The sequence below is a fragment of the Nylanderia fulva genome, unplaced genomic scaffold, assembly GCF_048542155.1.
Source record: "Nylanderia fulva isolate GAGA-0341 unplaced genomic scaffold, ASM4854215v1 Scaffold41, whole genome shotgun sequence".
Classification (NCBI taxonomy): Eukaryota; Metazoa; Arthropoda; class Insecta; order Hymenoptera; family Formicidae; genus Nylanderia; species Nylanderia fulva.
In genome coordinates, this window is record NW_028190488.1 from 627,736 (window position 1) to 646,822 (window position 19,087).

Here is a 19,087-nt window from a genome sequence, read left to right on the forward strand (position 1 = left end):
ATTTGATTAAAAAATCTTAGAAAATACTTTTTTATAGACACAATATTTTTTTGTGCGATAAAAATACATTTCAGATTCCTGAGATTAACAATTCTGGAGAAATTTTTTTAAAGCTATTTTTTTATTATTATTATTACATAAAAGATTAGAAATAGTTTTAAAAATAAATCCACATAAATAAGCAATATAATCAATATAAATCATAGATGAAACACAATTATTATATTTATAAAATAAGATAGAACACATAAGTTAGTATATACATACATAAGAATGTATTTTATTTTTAGCTGTATATTTGACATACATATTAATATGTAATATAATAATTAGTATGAATGCAATAGAAGAACAATGTAGAGCTCTCTATTCATTATTCTTTTTTATATAAGGGCGTATGATATAATATTATAATACAAATAGATAAATTAATAAGAACCTTTAAGAACAAATCGAATCGCCCAAAACGATACGAGACACCCTAATGTTGCCATGCTGATACTTATCATATTAGCCGCATTACAGTAGTCTCCGCTACACATTTTACAATTTCTACTTTCTACTCGGTAAGGTTGTACAGGAGGAATTTCCACGTACCCACAAAGGCGAGCCAGAATTGTAGTGCCGTTACCCAATTCTAGAAAGAAATTTTATTTATTATTAATAATTTTAATCACATATTATGTGTTACATTTATAATAGATAAAGCATCGAGGAAAGAGAATATTATGCTATTAATTATAAGAACGCAATGTATTATAACGATTTCTGATTAATAGGAAAGAGACTACATACAATTTTCAAAACTTTTATATAAAATGTTTCATATAATATAATATAATACATTAAATATAAGATTATTGTAATTTTTTACACATATTATATTCAAAATTTGCCTCAAGTAAATTTCCTTATTAGATTAAAATATTCGATATATTTAAAACCAAATATACATAAAAGGAAATGTATATAATATTTTAATTCATTTATGTCTTATCTTAGATACTTACTATAATTACAAACGCCACAATTAAGATTAGGGGGACATTCTACTGTTTCGTTCGCCATAGGCCCGCTTGTACAAGTTTGGCTGGTTCGCGAATCGCATACATAACATTTTGTTGCCTCTCCTTAGAAAGAAACGAATAAAATAATAAATTTTTAATAAAAATATTTTTGCATATAACTGCATGTTGAATTAATGAAGTCAAGAGCAAGAAACATGTTCACGCTTAGATTATATTAATTATAATTATATTTAATATAATTATAATTATAATTATACATTAAAATGATTCTTTCGATTATACGAATATTAAGCTTAACAATATCTCTTACAATTAGTTTATTAATTTTGATAATTATGCAAATTTATGACGACTCGTAAGAATCAGATTTTATGATAGATGTTACGTAATCCTTGCAATCTGACTTTTCTAAATTCTTGAAAGTTTGTTATTTACAAAATTATGAGCATAGTATGATCAAATAGATTGTCAGAAATTTATATTTGTGACGTACCAGATTGAAGAATAGTAACTGCAATTATTAAAATTGCGATCACAAGTGAGCGAATTTCCATTTTTGATGCGCTTTGGTTTACGTCTAATCAACGACTGTCTCTCATACCTGAAAAAATCTAAAATTTGCACCAGCGTTATCATCATTTTTTAAAATAGAACCGATTGCGAAGAACGATAGATTATCGCGAACTTGGTATCTATGTGATATCACGTCTTCATGTGTTTAAAATACGAAAAATAAATGATAAAAACTAATTTATCAAAAGTATCTTTGATTCTTTGATATATTTTTCATTATATAAAAAATGTCATTATATAAAAGAAATTGCCTAAAATTATTTTACTAGCAAAAATCAATTTTTATATAAAAAACCTGCAACACACACACACACACAATAAATGTAATACAAATAATAATATAAATTTAAAAAATTTCTTATATGGATTAGTTTTGCACAATATATAAATATTCTAATTATTTTTTAGCACTTCTAACAAATATATTGAGATATAATTGTTCACTAATTGTATAAAAATCTAATTATCTATTAACAAAATTCTAATTATCTATTTATGAAAAAATAAAAATTTAAAAGATTAAATTTGAGGTGTATTTGTGTGCATTTAATTTTCTCAGTAGTATTTAGAGTATTCAAAATAATGTGTGTAGGTGTGTGTGACTTTTAATGTGGAATGAAATATTACACAGCTGTTCATTGCTTATCGAGTGTTTGCTATTGAAAAATATCTTTATTTTAATATGAACAAACCACTAAAATAATTCTACGATCGATAAGCAACTTTTCTTAGGAAATATCCTTTTTATCATATTTTATTTTATAATAATCAAAGTTATATTTTGCAAAACAAATATATTTTCGTTATTTTCAAATATTTCTTAAATTAAGTATAAAATAGATTGAAAAATATAAATCACGATAAGATACCGTGAAATTGATTTCTGTTAATTGATGGACGGCATTATCCACGTAATCGTAACACAATTCCATTTACTGCATCCGGTGTCGTCATCGTAGATGGGCGGGACTCTTAAATATAGAGAGAGCTGGCGCGAGTGAGAAAACTTAACAGTAAAGGAGAAAATTGCTAAAATATCTACCTGTTGATTGAATGCATGGGTGTTTGCAGAGAGGGGAGGAGACAAGAGGGGGCATTTATTTCCCCCACCCCCTAAATCAGTAAAAAAAATCAAAACTGTACTCTGCTTGTGAATAAACACTGAAATTTATCTGCAATTTTATTTAATATCCCTAATAACACAGATATCCAAAAGATATTCAAAGGATATTCACAGAGGACATTGAATGTCCTCAGGATGTTTTCTGAACGTCTTCGGGATACGTGTGCTGTTAGGGATAAAAATATTAAAATAAAATAATAAAATATTAAAATAAAAAAATAATTAAAAAATTGAATTTAAAAAATCAAGGAAGAATAATATAACAGGAAAAAAATTAATCATGCTCCTCCCTGGAAAAAATTCTGCGGACGCCCATGATTAAATGCAAACCTGTTCAAGTTTTTTTTATACATGAATACGAAGGATACCTACGACATCGATTTGTAAAAGCGGCATAATTATGCGCTACTAAATAAAATGCGACAGTAAGACAAACTACTAAATATTGCGTCTTGGAAAAGAAAAAAATGAATATTACGTGAAATTTAAGCAAATTAAAAGCGTATGATCGTTTTTGTAAAGACAACTAGATTCTTTAATAATTTAATTAACATTAATCAGGATAATTGTAATATACAGAGGATAAATATGACATTTATTAAATATATATTTTTTAATAATAAACTTAATAAATGTAATCCTTTTATATGAAATCATAAGTATACAATCATTTTATTGGAAAATCTTGTAGAAATTTATCACTAGTAACGCCAATTAATCACTTATTTCAAATACTTAAAATACTGATATACAGTAATTTAAGTACTCGAAATAAATGATTAAGTACTCGAAATAAGTGATAAATTGGCGTTACTAATGATAAATTTCTATAAGGGAAATATTGAAGCGTAATTTTTTAGCGTCATAATTATCTTGATTGCAACTTTTATTTTCTTATAATTCAGTTACAGAATATAGTTCATTAAAATATCTACATGCACAGACTCTACTTATATGAAAAACGAATCCAATAATACAATAAATAGATTTATTCTTTAGAAGAATATATATACATATGTTTAATATTAGAAATATTGTGCTTTAATGTAGTTTTGCTTATTGACGAGTAACGCTTAAGTCGACAAACTTAGAGCAAATTGCGACATGGATGACATCTTTATAAGCGTAAAATCCGTAAAACTGAAAATGTACTTACATATACATCTAGATATAGTTGTTCTCTCGAAACCATAAAAGTTCCGTGATCGTTCTACCATGATGGTTATATAAAACCCTTGCAGTAGTGTCCAATCTGTTTAACGTGTTTCTTAAAGGTATATGTAAAAAATTCTCAAGATAATGATTTTTTATATAACACATAATAGAGAGAGAGATAGAGAAAGAGAGAGATAATTTTATTTAAAATTTTTGTTATTGAAACTGTTTAATAATTTTTTAATAAATCTTGCTATTTTTATTTGTAAAATTTATTTAACATATTTTTGAATTCTCTAGCCGGAAGATTGATTATAAAATTATTGCTTATGAAAGATTTAAAATATAGAAGATATATATTATTTAAACATAACATGTTATGATGTAAAACTTATTGATACGAATCTGTAACAATAAATACAATCACCCACGATAACATCAGCCATGACAAGGTTACCATATTAATTGATATTGCGTTAGCACTATTACATTTATCTGACTCGCATTTTTCCATTTTACATTTTTTTTCTTCAGTATCATCAGGACATTCATGGGAAGAAAGAACACATCCACGCTCGACGATCACAGTGTCGTCAGAATATCCTATAAAAAAAATATATACATATATATTAAATTACTATAAAATTTTCTTCTTATTGTTATGTAAAAGATTATATATATATATATATATATATATATATATATATATATATATATCTTTGCAAATTTTGGGGAATTAAAATGTTAAAATTAATTAAGAAACTTGATTCAAATAAATATTTTCACATCTGCAAGAGCAAACATTATTAAAAAGAAAATCTAAAGCATTTTTATGATAAACATTTGCAAAAAGAATTTGGAACAAATCTAATTTGAAGCTATAGAATATTATTTTCTTAAATACTTACGATATTCTGTCCTAGCACAATGCCATTTTTCTTCTACTTCATCTACTTGTGGATTTATTTGAACATTACGAAAAATACTTCTACGTGACCTGTAGTCAGCTGCTTTATATAGTTCAACTAAAAAAAAAGAAAAACATTAGTAAATATTGTATAGTTAAAGTATGGTTCTAAGTTGATTAAAAAAAAACAAGAAGACTAGTAATCCAAATTTCAAGGAATAGAAATTAATTTAAAAAGATATTAAAAGATATCAAATAATTTGTTTAAGCTGATGTTATAATAATTAACAATTTAAAATCAAATTTAATTATATTAAGAATCAATGCAATTTAATTATTTGTCGGATCTATATTTTTCTCTCGCATTTATTTATTTATTTCCGTTGGAGGGTTAGGGGGTTTTTGAAATTAAATCTCAAGCATGAGATTATTTCAAATTTTAAAGTCTTGGTAGTACACCGAGAATAATACGTGCCTTGTGCACGGTTTATTTCCAATGAAAACTTAGTTTCGTTGGAAATGTACGCAGCAACATCCGCGTATGGCTCTTTACGCCTTTTTTGTGATTTAGATTTATATTTAATTATTTGTATTAGTATAAATAATTTGTCAAGAATTGCTCGCATATGAAATCTCTTTTCATGCAATGCAATGCAATAGAAATTTTGAAAAAATATATAAAAAATTTATTATAAATGCTATTAATATAATCTGTTAAAAATATCTTGAATAATCTAAAAACCCTTCTATTTCTTTTAATTCGTAATTAATCATTAAACGGTTATACATTCACTGTAATAGTTTTATATTACATTTAATTTAATTATTATTTTTAAGCTGTTTATTATTAGACTGCTTAATTAAATATACTTAATGTAATATATTTTAATTAACATAAAATTTATTTTTTAGGCCTATTTTTTACCTATATATAATTATATTTTTTATTTTCTAAATCTATATTATATTTTTTACCTATATCTAATTTATTTTTTACCTGGAATAGTGGTCGACGGCGTGGTCGACGTCGTCGTCGTCGGCGTTGTCGTCGGCGTCGTCGTCGGCGTCGTCGTCGTCGTCGGCGTCGTCGTCGGCGTCGTTGTTGGCGTCGTCGTCGGCGTCGTCGTCGTCGTCGGCGTCGTCGTCGGCGTCGGCGTCGTCGTCGGCGTCGGCGTTGGCGGGTTCGTCGTCGTCGGCGTCGTCGTCGTCAGCGTCGTCGGCGGGTTCGTCGTCGTCGGCGAGCTCGACGGGTCCGTCGTCGTCGGCGAGCTCGACGGGTCCGTCGTCGTCGGCGAGCTCGACGGGTCCGTCGTCGTCGGTGGGGTCGACGGGTCCGTCGTTATTGACGGCGGCGGGGTTGTTTCAGTCGGAGTCGGTTTACTTGTCGATGTTGGAAACAAACATTCTTCAACTTGCATTTCTGAATATGGTCCATTCGCGCAATTGTTGTCTTCCTTTGAGTTACATGTATAACAACGCAATGCCTCCCCTTGAAAATGATAAAGCATCAGATTAATAAAAGTATTTTCGCATATAACTATCTATTAAAATATAAATGTCATTGTTAAATAACTAATTAATAAAATAATTTTTTAATGTACTAATACATTTTGATAAAATATTTTATTTTATTAGGCTTTTAAATATTATTTGCACAATAATTGATGACACCTCTGTCAATTACCAAATAAATTTTGTTATGCACAGAAATATATATTAAAAAATTATATTATGTAGTACACTACACACACACACACACACACACATACAATTTGTTGTGCAATTTAATTTTTTAAAATCAATTTTCTGGAAAAACTTTTAATAATTGAATTATTAAGGATTGTATATCGCTCACCTGAATGGAGAATAGCATATGTAACTATAAAAATGAAAATAACAAGAGAACGCTTTTCCATCTTTGATGTGACTTGATTTAGGTTGAATCAACGACTGCCGCGGTACCAAGAAATCTAGATGTACTCTCTGTTGAACATTATTATCGATATTCATCATATAGCTAACCGCGATAAACGTTAAATTATCGCAACTATAGCCGCCAATGTTATTATCTCTACGATGCGATTAAAATGCAAAAAATGAATTATTATCAGGGATTCATTATTTTCAATACTTTATACTTTTTATAGCCATGCTTGTCATATGAGGAAGAATAGCTTAGAAATATTTTATTAATATACATATAATAAATATAGTAATAAATTATAAATAGACAAAATAAATTATTTTTTTATGGTGCTACTTTTTTATTTTAGAAAATTTTATTAAGGTTTTTTAGAAAACAGTTCTTTACATTAATTTTGCAAATTTTATAAAATTAATAGAATTTATTAATTATATTTCTAGAAATTTTTTATACTAGAAAATAATTGTAATAAAATATATTTGACACATCAGATCATAAATGTACACTAATATTCTTATATAGCAAATGTTTCGTTATTTAAATCTTAAGTTTCAATGTTCGCGTATGCGTATATTATATGTCCAATCAAAAACATAGATTTAAAAATTGAAATCAATTTGTCTCTCGTTCAATTAAATTTAAATTTTTAATTGATTCTTGACATATGCGACAATCAGACTTCTACTAAAATGACTTATCCAAGTAAAAATTAATTTCCATTTATGTGTATGTACACTACGATTTTTTCGAAAACAAAGCTTAGAAGAATCATTTGAGAAATAAGCTATCATTACGCCATCGATGGCAAATGCCTTGTAGGAAGTTGATTTATTTCTTTTTCGTTCGCAGCGATTTCGCTATCGAGGGATTGTACCCATTCAAGATTTTTCAATTTCATTTAAACGTCTATTGATCGAAGTCCACAAAGTATACTTTCAACTTTTCTTAGTCATACGAACAATATGCGACAAAATAATCTTGATTAAGATATATGTGTCAAATATTAATCTTAATCATACAATCCTGATTGATTAACTAAAGTATAAATAAGATACATAAGGCGAATAAATTAAATAAAACAGAAGTAAACATAACTAAAATTTATCTCGAATCTGAAACGCGATCAACAGACTTACAAATCGTTCGATATTGACATTGATATCACAATTATCGATATCTGAATAATTATTTACACGAACTGCGCAAAGATCGATATAATATCTGGGATATTATAATCTTCTTTTCGCAGAATAAATTTCTTTATCCGCGAGAAATGTATTACAAAAAAATAATTCTACATTAAATATAATCATAAGTATCATGTCCAATGAAAGCGACAAAATATCAACGTATATTACAGACGTGATACATACAAAATAACGTAATATTTATCGGGTTCTCCGATTTGAGGCCGAAAGTGCCAGAAACCAGTAGCAATTATTGTATACGTCGTACGATATATACGGCTCCTACCAGACGCGATAGAACCAGGGAGCGATTATGTCGTGAAAGGGGAGAACCCTGCACAAGTTGGGTGTCCGCTAGAGCGTAAAGGTATTCATTTCCCACGCTTAAGCTGCGAAATAACAGTGATGCCCACGGATGCTTGCGCATCCTTGCCGGTTCCGGTTGTTTAGCATCAACGTCCCTCCTGTTCCCGATGTTTTTTTCAAATTTCTCCTCTTCATGCTAAATCGACTGCTTTTGATCAGGCTAGAGCACGGAACAGTGACTTTTTTCTATTGTTCTTTTTTTCTATTTTTCTATCTCCTTCTTCTATTTACATAATCGACGTAGTCTTGAGACATAAACGTGAATAGCTTTTACAAACTCTCACTAATTCGGAAAATTAATTTTTTTCTTAGAAAAAAAAATAAAATATATGTAAATAGAAAATTGTACAAGCAATTCGACAATTTTCCACGTATACATAATGTCCATTAATTATCAGATAATGCGATGTTTTACTTTTTTTACCTTTCTCTTATCATGTATTTATTGCGCAATAAACACGAGTTTTGGTGCATTTAATATCGATTGACATACGTCAATGCGTGTTCACTTGCAGCACACTTGTTGCAAAAATTGCACCGAGTGAGATAAGAATATCTAATCGGTATCAGTAGATGGATTTGTCGTTTAGCCGCGAAACGATCGTTCATATGTTGCAACGTTACGAAATGTAACTGATGCAAGTATACACGTCGAGCAAACTTATTTCATTAATGAACACAATACATCAGGATAATGCTCTACGCAATATTTCCGCGCCTTAATTATACTTTCTTCGATAAATCAAAGTCGTTTGGTTTTATATATGCAGCGAAAGCGCTTCTCTCTTAATGCATCCGAGTTCGTTGACACAGGCGGGCTGTTTACTTCGAGGAAGATGCAACGGTGTGTCAAAGAAGCGGAGAAGAGGGCACAAAACTCGAGTGCAGTAATGTACTTTCCTCTAGTGTACTTCCCCTATATTTAAACAACCTTCGTCAACATTTTCGAAAGAAAAAATGTCGCAAAGTGACTTATTAAAAGTTTATACGAGATTAATCTAAACGTAAAGGCGAGATAAACTTATCGATTCCTCGAAGGCCGTGATAATCGCCGTAACTTTTTAATTGACAATAATTGTGAACTAGAATTTGTGCGCATTTGTATTGATGCATTCAGAATGCGCAAAAGAAAAAAAGACGTAAAATATGTGTGAGTGCAGACAAATATATGCCGAAAAGTATGAGATTGATATGAGGTAAAGCTGTTGTGTATGTCAATTTTACGCTAATATTACCAAGAGGTGATACCAGAATATAATTATTGCGAAACAAGGATGTCGGGTTTGATAACTCAACGTTTCGTATCTTCGAATCTCTCAATGCTTCATAATTCAATACTTATCATACGGAAATGAATTTCAGTAAAAGGAAAGATACACGTGATAAGCGCATTTAGCAAATTTATCTTTTGTCAAATAAGCACGATTCTGACAATGTAATTCTCAATAAAGTTTTTAAATTTTATAATGCAAACGAAATAATGGAACTTAGTAGAAAAAAATTGATGGTATTTGAGACTCAAAATTTATCTCTTATCTTTGATTTTAATTTTTATTTTAACATTTATTTCAAAATACTTGAAACACACTCAGATTTTATATTACCTTCTTGTGCAACTATTTATTTACCTTACAATTTGGTTCAAAATTTGTTTTATCTTTCTCAGTGAAAAAAACCATTTATCTATTTTAAATTGATTTGCCTATTTAAGATAAAGTAAAAGCTTAATTCCTATATAAATTGAATCTCTCAAAATTCGCTAAAATCGGGAGAAAATTGAAAATAAGAATAAAGTTTCTGGAGTACACTCCATATCAATTAAGATTTTTCACATCATTTTTAAATACAATCATGTATCATATATTTTTATGATTCAAGTACGCGTAAATTATATTTTTTTATATATTTAATATCTGACAATGTTCTTTTGACACAAAAGTGACGTACTGCAATTTACCAATTTGATCGCCGACGCTTTTGAGACGCTGTGCAAAGAGAGGTTTGCAACTTAAACGAAAATTTCTCATTTCCGTAAGATTTTCCGATCTCTCGTTTACGTCGCACTGCCCTGAAAGAGGGCACTTCGTTTTAACAACAATCTCATTGGACAGTGAGAAAAGAGAACCTCATTTTTCCACGCTTCGTTAATCCGCGAAACCGCGCAACGGGCGAACGCTGAAAGAGATAGAGCGGCCAATCTCTCGAACCAGTTGTGAACTTAATCCCATGATCTTCCTACGAGCTTTGCACAATGCGCTCACCGTTAAATTAATATTAACCACCCGCGTTCGTTTCGTAAACATTCCTACGTATCACATTTCGCGAGATTCTCCTTTCGTTATCTCATTATTTCTCTCTTCAGCAATTTTCATATAGGTCTTATTGTTAACTATTTCTCATAATGATTCATAATTTTGAGCTACGTAACAATTATTATATTATTGTATAAAAGATAAGTATATAAATGAGATAGGAGATGAATATAAATGCGGAAAATAGTGATGAGAATCTTAAAATTAATATGAAATGAAAATAAAAACAAACAGAATACGAAATATAAAAATGATAGTGCTTCGTTTTTAAATTCTAGATTGAAACACGATTTTGGTAGAGAGAAACCTGAAGAATACCAGAAATATGAGAATAATACATCTGATAAAATTTAATCTCCAATGTGATATTGATATATTTTTATCACAATATCTTTGCATTTTATCGTTCAATATTTTTTACAGAATGTTTTCCTAAGAAAAGAGTAAGAAGAGAAAATTATATATATATATAAACTTTCTATACTTATTACAGATGTAATGCAGATTATTACTGTTATATTATTACATTTTATTAAATTGATAAAGGCCGTAGCCAGATAAAAAGATCCAATCTGTTTCCAACGGATCATGCTCATTTTTTTTAATATGATTGCTATCAGTGTAACTCAAATTTAGCCAAATATTAGCTTTTAATATTGAACCGTTTTAATGTTAAAATAAAATTAAAAATTTTAAAAGTACAAAGGCGTATCATATTTAAAAAAAAAAAAAAGAATACTTTATTTTGTAAAAGTACCATCTACCCATTTTATTTCTTTCAAAAAATAATGTTTGATACTGAAACTATTTCAAGATTCTATAAAAAATTTTTCATCATTGTACTGGAAAAATATCGAGACTAATAAAAAGTAAGAACATTTATTTATTTTTTAAATCAATGTTTCTGTTATTATATTTTATATCGAAACGATTCCATATTCAGGGCTAATATTTGGCTAAATTGTAAATGACACTGATAGCAATCAAAGCAAAAAAAAAATTAGCATCATCCGTATGGGGGCAGATTGACCCTCCTTATCCGGCTATACGGGCTTTTGAAATTTGAATATGTATATAAAAAATATATTTTTGTTAAATATTTTTGAAAGTTTTCCTAATAGCATAAAAAGCACTTTCATATCTATTAAATAATTTATTATTTATTTGCAACTAAAGATAAAACTAAAATAAAACTTAAGAACAAATTAATTCACTTGCAAAATATTTTATTTTATCATTATAAAATATCTTAAAAAAACACAAGAAATTTTCTACGATGCTTTTATCAGGCAGCAATGTTATATCAGATAATATAAGATCTGCAATGTACTAGCTAAGTAATTTTGATAAAAGCGTGTATTATATGTTGCCTCTTTATATTTTTATTCTTTTATAAAAAAAAAAAAACGAAATTCATTATCGGAAATGCGTGCTGATGACAACATACATAACTGACCAGTAATCATTAAGAAAAAATATTATCGAAAACGATCCAGAATGATTCATCAAAGTCTTAATCATCAGACAAATTAAAGATAAAGCTTTTGTGCTGCATTAACGCTGTGTTTTCCCCACTTGTAGAAATTTCTGCGTAATAAAGTAAAGCAATAATATTCCATTAACGTTACATAAGTGCATAATATAATATACATAAGATGATATTAATATATTAACAACTTTTAAAATTAAAACTTGTCTTATAAAAAGTAGTAAATAAGAAACAGTAATATTTAAAATAAAAAAACATTCTCCATATAACATATGTACATAATATCTTAAATTTTTAATTTAAATAGTTATTAATAATTTTAATATTAACACTGGTGTTACGCATAAGATAAAATGAATCGTAAATGCACAATCGCAGCCATGGGACGAGTCGCTAAAATCATTTATGATCAACGCACGTGAGTTGCATAGGTAGATCTAAAAATAGAATATCATTACAAAGATATAATTATCATTTATCACTAATGCACGACGGACACGCCACAATTTATAGTTTAATGATGATAGCGTGGTACCATTTTATGACATAAAATAAAACTTTGTTCAAATTTCGCGTTGCTTTATTATATACATTCGAACGACCATGTATTGTTTTTATCGTCGAAAAAAGCTGCCGTTAATGTTTTACAATGATAAATTATTGAAATTAATCAATATAAATATTGTTAACTTTCTATAAGAGAATAAAACGAGAAACGTAATGCGTTCAGAAATAATGCAAAATATGTGTGCGTGCATAAAATATAATCACGAAACACATCGCAAGAAATAAGGAAAAGTTAAAATATTATGAAGGACTTTTTTTTTATTAAAATCTATGTAAAGAAGATATCGCAAAATGCCGATTTTTATGAATTTATAGGAATTATGAAAAAAGTGCCTTAATTTCGAGCGTATGTTTTTTGCGTAATTTTGTACATATTAAAATTCACTTAAGTAAAACATGGCATATGTAATCAAATATGAATGATAGAAGTAAAAGAGCTTATGTGACATTTATAAATAAGTAAAATATTTTTTGTGAAAGTGTACATTAATCGCAAGCATTATATCGAGATTTCGTTCGCATCTTTCTGATTTCCTATAATTCGCCGTAAGCTGGATGCAATATTCTATGGTAGAATATGTTAACTAGAACAATGGTTTTCTATACATGATTTTATAGTCAGCTGACTTCTATAATACTGACTTTAATGAAAATAGCTTGTATATGAAGCAAAGTAAATATATTTATTATTTATAATACTTTTTAATGGATATTTATTAACAACGTGAAATACATTTACGTTTACGTAAAAATAAATGTATGTATAAGAAGATGGAAACTATACGGTCCGATACAAAATATCCGATTGTTTATGTGACTTTTTACTCGTCTGGAAGAAAGGATTACGATATATCATGAAATGTGAAAAGCGCATTTTATGTGAATAGTGTAAGCACGTAAATGTTTAAACTTGTCCTGTGAACAAAATAATTTTTTAATACATGTTTAGGAAAATTATGTCGACGACACTCTCGCTCATTCATCACGAGATTGACCTGTAAACACAATCTTTTAGATAAACGTCAAGATAATATAATACAATATAATATTCCTCAAATATAAAAACAAAGAGATAAGTTATTTGCATGTGAAATATGTTAACCATGCAACATGTGTCTATCGCGACTGCTTGTCTTCTCTTCACGTTCGCTTATTTATTTATGAGCTAGGTGTTGCTTTGAATAATTTATTCACTCGAATATTTACTATCGTCTTCGACTTTCCGCTACTTTTTTGAATTCAATTTCAATGTGACGAGCAAATTTACTAAAAAATAAATTATGCATAGCGAATTGAGAATCGTTCTTTCCCCTTTTATTCGCATTTCTATTATTACCTATCGATATTCACACAACAAACATAATATTATTTCCGATCTACCATAAATGAATCGTCGAGATTGATTTGTTAAATTATAACAATTGTGTTTCTACAACTGATGTGAATAATGATAATTACAAATTTAAAGCAATACGAGATGATATAAAAGAAACATACAATTATTATAAAATTATTTACAAAGTATTGAAAATATATGTCTATATAACAGACTTTTTGTGTGTATTTAAAGATATATAGAAATGTATTTCAATAAATTCTTTAAATAAATCTAATATCACGGAATACAATTATTGATACCGAGGTTAAAGTTTACTTATGAAGTGTGTAGTCAAATTGCAATCTCTTTAACTTGCACAAATTAGTCTATTTTCTATTAAGATGACGCGGCGAAAAATGATGCGATACGCAAAATAATACAGTCATATACTGACAATTAAATTCAGAACGAGAATTTTTATTATATTTACGAAGCGAAAAAATTTACTAGCATATATTGCTTTGCTACTTTTACGATCGCGATCTGTTTAAAAGAAATCATTTGTAATTACTTTTGCTGATTATCCACAGTCGATTACTCGATGATGAAAAATGATTGCACTATTTGACACCAAATTGAACTGTCAGACTTTGAAAATTGGATAATGCAGATATAGTCTATTATGTTTAGTATGAATTGTAAATAAATGTTTTTAAATTAAAACTTCGTTGCAATATAAATAAAATTAACAATTTTTAATTTCTGCAAGATGAACGTCAATTGTACACACTGATGTTTATTAATACAAGATATATTTTAATGTATGATAATAAAACAATAATCGCATATTATGTTTTTCCCACACCAAAAATATTATTTTGTGCAACTTTTTACAACATTAGGTAATTTACAGAAAATTTCGGTAATTTATAGAACGCTTGCTATAATTTAAATCTGTTAAATATATTGTGCCATAAATTCTTAAGCATAATCTTCTTTTGCTACAATTTTAATTGCATTTTAACCTCCTGGAAACCAGGGCCCAAGCAATTGATATACTTCAAGACACAACTCAAGAAGAGGTTGCTGAAATGTAAAAAAATAAATGAAAGATAACTTTTTATTTTATCTGATTACAATGTATTAAAATGTATAAAAAACAAAGCTTTCTCTATAAGGAAGCAAAGTATCACGGTTACGTATAATATATATATATTTCATTATACTTTAACACATACTAACACACTTTGTACAAAAATTTTTTCACATATATGTGAACTCTTGCAAATAACAAAATTATTGTTAATGTTTTATATTGTTCTTATGAATTATTTCACATTTTACATGTACACATAGTTATGATATCTATAATTTTAACAAAGAAAAATAACAAAATTATTTTAATGAGAAATTGTCAATTGCCTATAATTAAATGTACAACTATAAATATTAAAAAATATAAAAAACACGATTGTATATGTTCAATAAAAATTGTATACCAGTTTTAATTTTTGCGGAACAGGCTTCTCTTCAGCTGACCCTGTCGGCACAGCCGTAACATTGGAGATCAAGACAATGGCAAAGCCCGCAACTAACAAAAATGTATATGTTACGGTATTCATCGTTGTAAACTGATCCGAAATTTTTGAATTCTGACGGTACGTCTTTATAGTGACTCAATTTATACATCAAAAAGTCGTGATTTGGACATCATAAACATTATCTAATCCAGAAAATTCTAACATTTATTAAGACTTCATTAAATTTTATTTGCACATTACTTTTTAAAACTCAAGATAAAGTAGAGTTTATTGTTGAATATAAAATTGATTAAAGGAAATAAACGTAGTAATTTAGTGATGCACTTGAGAATAATACATTTTTTACGCATTTTGCACATTTAAAACGTCGCGTAAAAAATTTTTTTTTATTTGATATAAAACTAGTTCTACTAGCTTATTCTGAATTATTATTATTATTTATTCTAAATTTGAGATAAGAATGAAAGAATGAAAAAATGAAAAAAGAGAAAAATTGCTTTATAGAAAACAATAAAAACATTATAAAAATATTAAAAACTTTGTAATGTAACACGTATATAGTATTAAAATGATGGTATAAATTATATACACATATTACACTTTCTTTTTATTCCTCTTTTTTACGCTTTGGTATATAATAAGAGAGAGAATATATATTTTGTTATATATATATGTATATATATATATATATATATATATATATATATATATAAAATAATAATATAGAAAATAATTATTTATATAAATCCTAAATCACAAGAAGGCGTAAAGAGCCAAACACGGATGTTGAAAATAAACCGTGCACAAGGCAACGTATTATTCTCGGTGTACTAACCAAAACTTGAAAATTGAAATAATCTTTTACTTGAGATTTTTAATTTGAAATCATCTCTTACTTGAGATTTTTAATTTGAAATCATCTCTTACTTGAGATTTAATTTTAAAAACCCTTAACTCCTCTACGAAAATAAATAAATGCAACAGAAAAATATAGATCCGAAAGTCGCTGAATCGAAAATGATTCCCGAATCGTTATATATATATACATATTCTTCTATAAATTCTTATGTTATATATAAATAATTATTTTCTTGTATATAAATATCTTTTTTATAAAACATTGTAAATATTTTTATGTAAAAATAAAAAATACAATTAAAATAAATAACATTAAAAGAAAGAAATAGATATTAATTGTCACATATTTAGTAATAATATATGTATAATTATTTTGCAGCATTTGTTTGATTTATATTATTATATACATATATATAAAGAAAATTCTTAACAAAATCGTAAGCTTGCGACTACTTAAAAAAAAGTTTGTTTTATTAATAAGTATCATTAAGATTTAATAAAAATAAGTTTGATTTAATAATATAATAAAAATATTATATTTATCTCTCATTATTCATCTTTCTCTCGCGTCATAATATAAACCCATAATATAAACGTATAATATAAACTGCTACAGGACTCTCAAAATCAAATCGTATCGAGATTGTCTTTTGGATTATTATTTATGCGGAATATGTAATCGATTTACAATATTTTTAACTTTCATTTCTATAAGTTGAATTTTTCCTAGGATAGGAATATTATATCATATAAAGTAATCATAGCACTAGTATTTTGCGAAAGTCTATGAGATCAAAATCTGGTGTATCTATATCTCATTATGTGCATGAAATAACATTGAGACAATTAAATTTAATTCAGATAAGACAATTAAATTTAATTCAAATAAGACTTACTAAACTTGATAAAATTATATACGTGTTTTGCTGCTTTTACTCAATGGGCAAAGAAAAAAATTTGTGATTACTTCCGCAGATTCTTCATATTTAATCACATTTAACGACGAAAAATGAGTGCTAATAATTATCTGTTCTATGTACTTATAACGTCAAATTTAATTCATAGACTTCGTAAAATTTCGTATAGATAATCCTATACACATATAGTCTTATTACGTTTCAGTATAAAGTATCATTGTAATAAAACGTCATTAAAACTTATGCAATATATAAATGACATTAATAAAATTTATTTCTGCGAATTATACAATTGTGATTTTTTTCTATTTCTATCTGCAAAAATAATAAATTATGCTATAAAAATATTTTAACTTTATATTCGTTGAATAGCAAGGAGTTAACATATCAATCATAATAGATACTTTTGCAGCATATTTATTTCAACACAATATATATTTTAGTACAAGATAATAAAATAATAATTACAGAATTACAATATATATAATTCCGATACGAAAAATATTATTTTGTGCAATTTTTGACAATAATATAGACATTATCATAGAATATTTGTAATAATTGACAATTTTGCTAAATATATAGTGTTATAATCAATTACATATGGATTTTTGGTAGCCTAAATCATCTTCAGTGTATTGTAGTTTAAAGGCCTAATACATTTACTAGAAGTCCATGTAAACCTTCCACAAGAGAATTCAAAAGATCCCTCTGAAATATAAAAAGAATATATAAATTTTATTTTTACATACACATATAACTTGTTTTATTATTATACAGCATGTACAAAAGATGTAATATATATATTACAAATATATATTTATAACATTACAATATACATGTATTTATTGCATACAATACATATTTTATAAAGTAATTTTTTACATAGGGGACTACTTATTTAAAAACAAGTAAATTTATTCTTAATATTTTACATAATAATCTTATTTGTGTGTATATATATGTGTATATATATGTAGGGTGTTTCGGGGTTAAATAGCTAAACTTAAAATACGAATTTAGGATCTTAGAACAAATAAATGTTTTATATAGAAGTTTGCTTGCAAACACTTCCTTGAAGATATATTGGCTTTTGAAATTTTGAACTTTAGGAATGAATAATATTAAAATAATTTAGATTTATCCTTTTTATGGCTTTACAGTAATCAATTTAATGTAATTATTAAATATTTTGTCATATATTATGTCAGTCAGCTACTCGTTCTGTTACTGAGAGATGCAATGCTTTTCTCCGCGGTAGAGGTCATCATTTTGAACAAAATATATAATAATTACATTAAATTGGTTCCTGTAAAGCAATAAAGAAGATACATTTAAATTATTTCGATATTATTCATTTCTATAGTTCAAAATTTTAAAAGTCAATATCTCTTCAAGGAAGCGTTTTGCGAGCAAACTTTTATATAAAATATTTTTTGGTTCTGAGATCCTAAATTCGTATTTTAAGTTTGGCTATTTAACCTGAAAACACTTTGTATATATATATATATATATATAATACAAAATGTTAAAAAATTAAACTCACAAACTTTTCAAAGATAAAAAAGACTTCAAAATAAATATTTCTGTTGTTGCTAATTTTCTCTACAACGTTTAGTTTTAATACTACATGATATGAGATATGAGTTTGTGACTTTCAGTTTGTCACCTTTGTATTGAAGTTAATAGAAGAATTTTTGAACATATACTATAAAAAGAGTAAATTACTTTTATGTATTTGTTCCGTGTTTTGTTAAAGATTAAAATACAATTTAATTTTTCCACTTATATGTTTATTTATTCTTTAAGTTGCAAATTTCTT

General features: G+C 27.1%; 1 protein-coding gene and 1 long non-coding RNA gene across 2 annotated transcripts; both read right to left on the reverse strand.

The window, feature by feature from the left end:
* Positions 1–252: 252 nt before the first annotated feature.
* LOC114943683 (uncharacterized) lies at positions 253–6,777 on the reverse strand. Its single transcript, XM_029319358.2, has 7 exons — positions 6,642–6,777; positions 5,784–6,275; positions 4,788–4,904; positions 4,277–4,482; positions 1,522–1,609; positions 1,011–1,130; positions 253–637 (listed from the first exon to the last, which is right to left on the reverse strand). The coding sequence occupies exons 1-7, from the start codon at positions 6,700–6,702 to the stop codon at positions 429–431; spliced, it is 1,293 nt and encodes a 430-aa protein (XP_029175191.2). The 5' UTR covers positions 6,703–6,777; the 3' UTR covers positions 253–428.
* An 8,020-nt stretch (positions 6,778–14,797) lies between these two features.
* On the reverse strand, positions 14,798–15,675 carry LOC114943666 (uncharacterized). The gene is made up of 2 exons (XR_003822064.2): positions 15,449–15,675; positions 14,798–15,035 (listed from the first exon to the last, which is right to left on the reverse strand). It is a non-coding gene; the product is annotated as an uncharacterized LOC114943666 (long non-coding RNA).
* Between the last annotated feature and the right edge of the window lie 3,412 nt (positions 15,676–19,087).

What these genes read in the sequence shown, in the direction of transcription:
- LOC114943683 (XM_029319358.2), bottom strand. Translation starts at nt 6,702, where the DNA reads ATGGAAAAGCGTTCTCTTGTTATTTTCATTTTTATAGTTACATATGCT. An exon ending in TTATTGTTACAGATTCGTAT is followed by an intron (nt 1,610 to 4,276) that starts CAATAAGTTTTA and finishes GACAGTCGTTGA; the next exon opens with TTAGACGTAAACCAAAGCGC. An exon ending in TTGTGGCGTTTGTAATTATA is followed by an intron (nt 638 to 1,010) that starts GTAAGTATCTAA and finishes ATTTCTTTCTAG; the next exon opens with AATTGGGTAACGGCACTACA.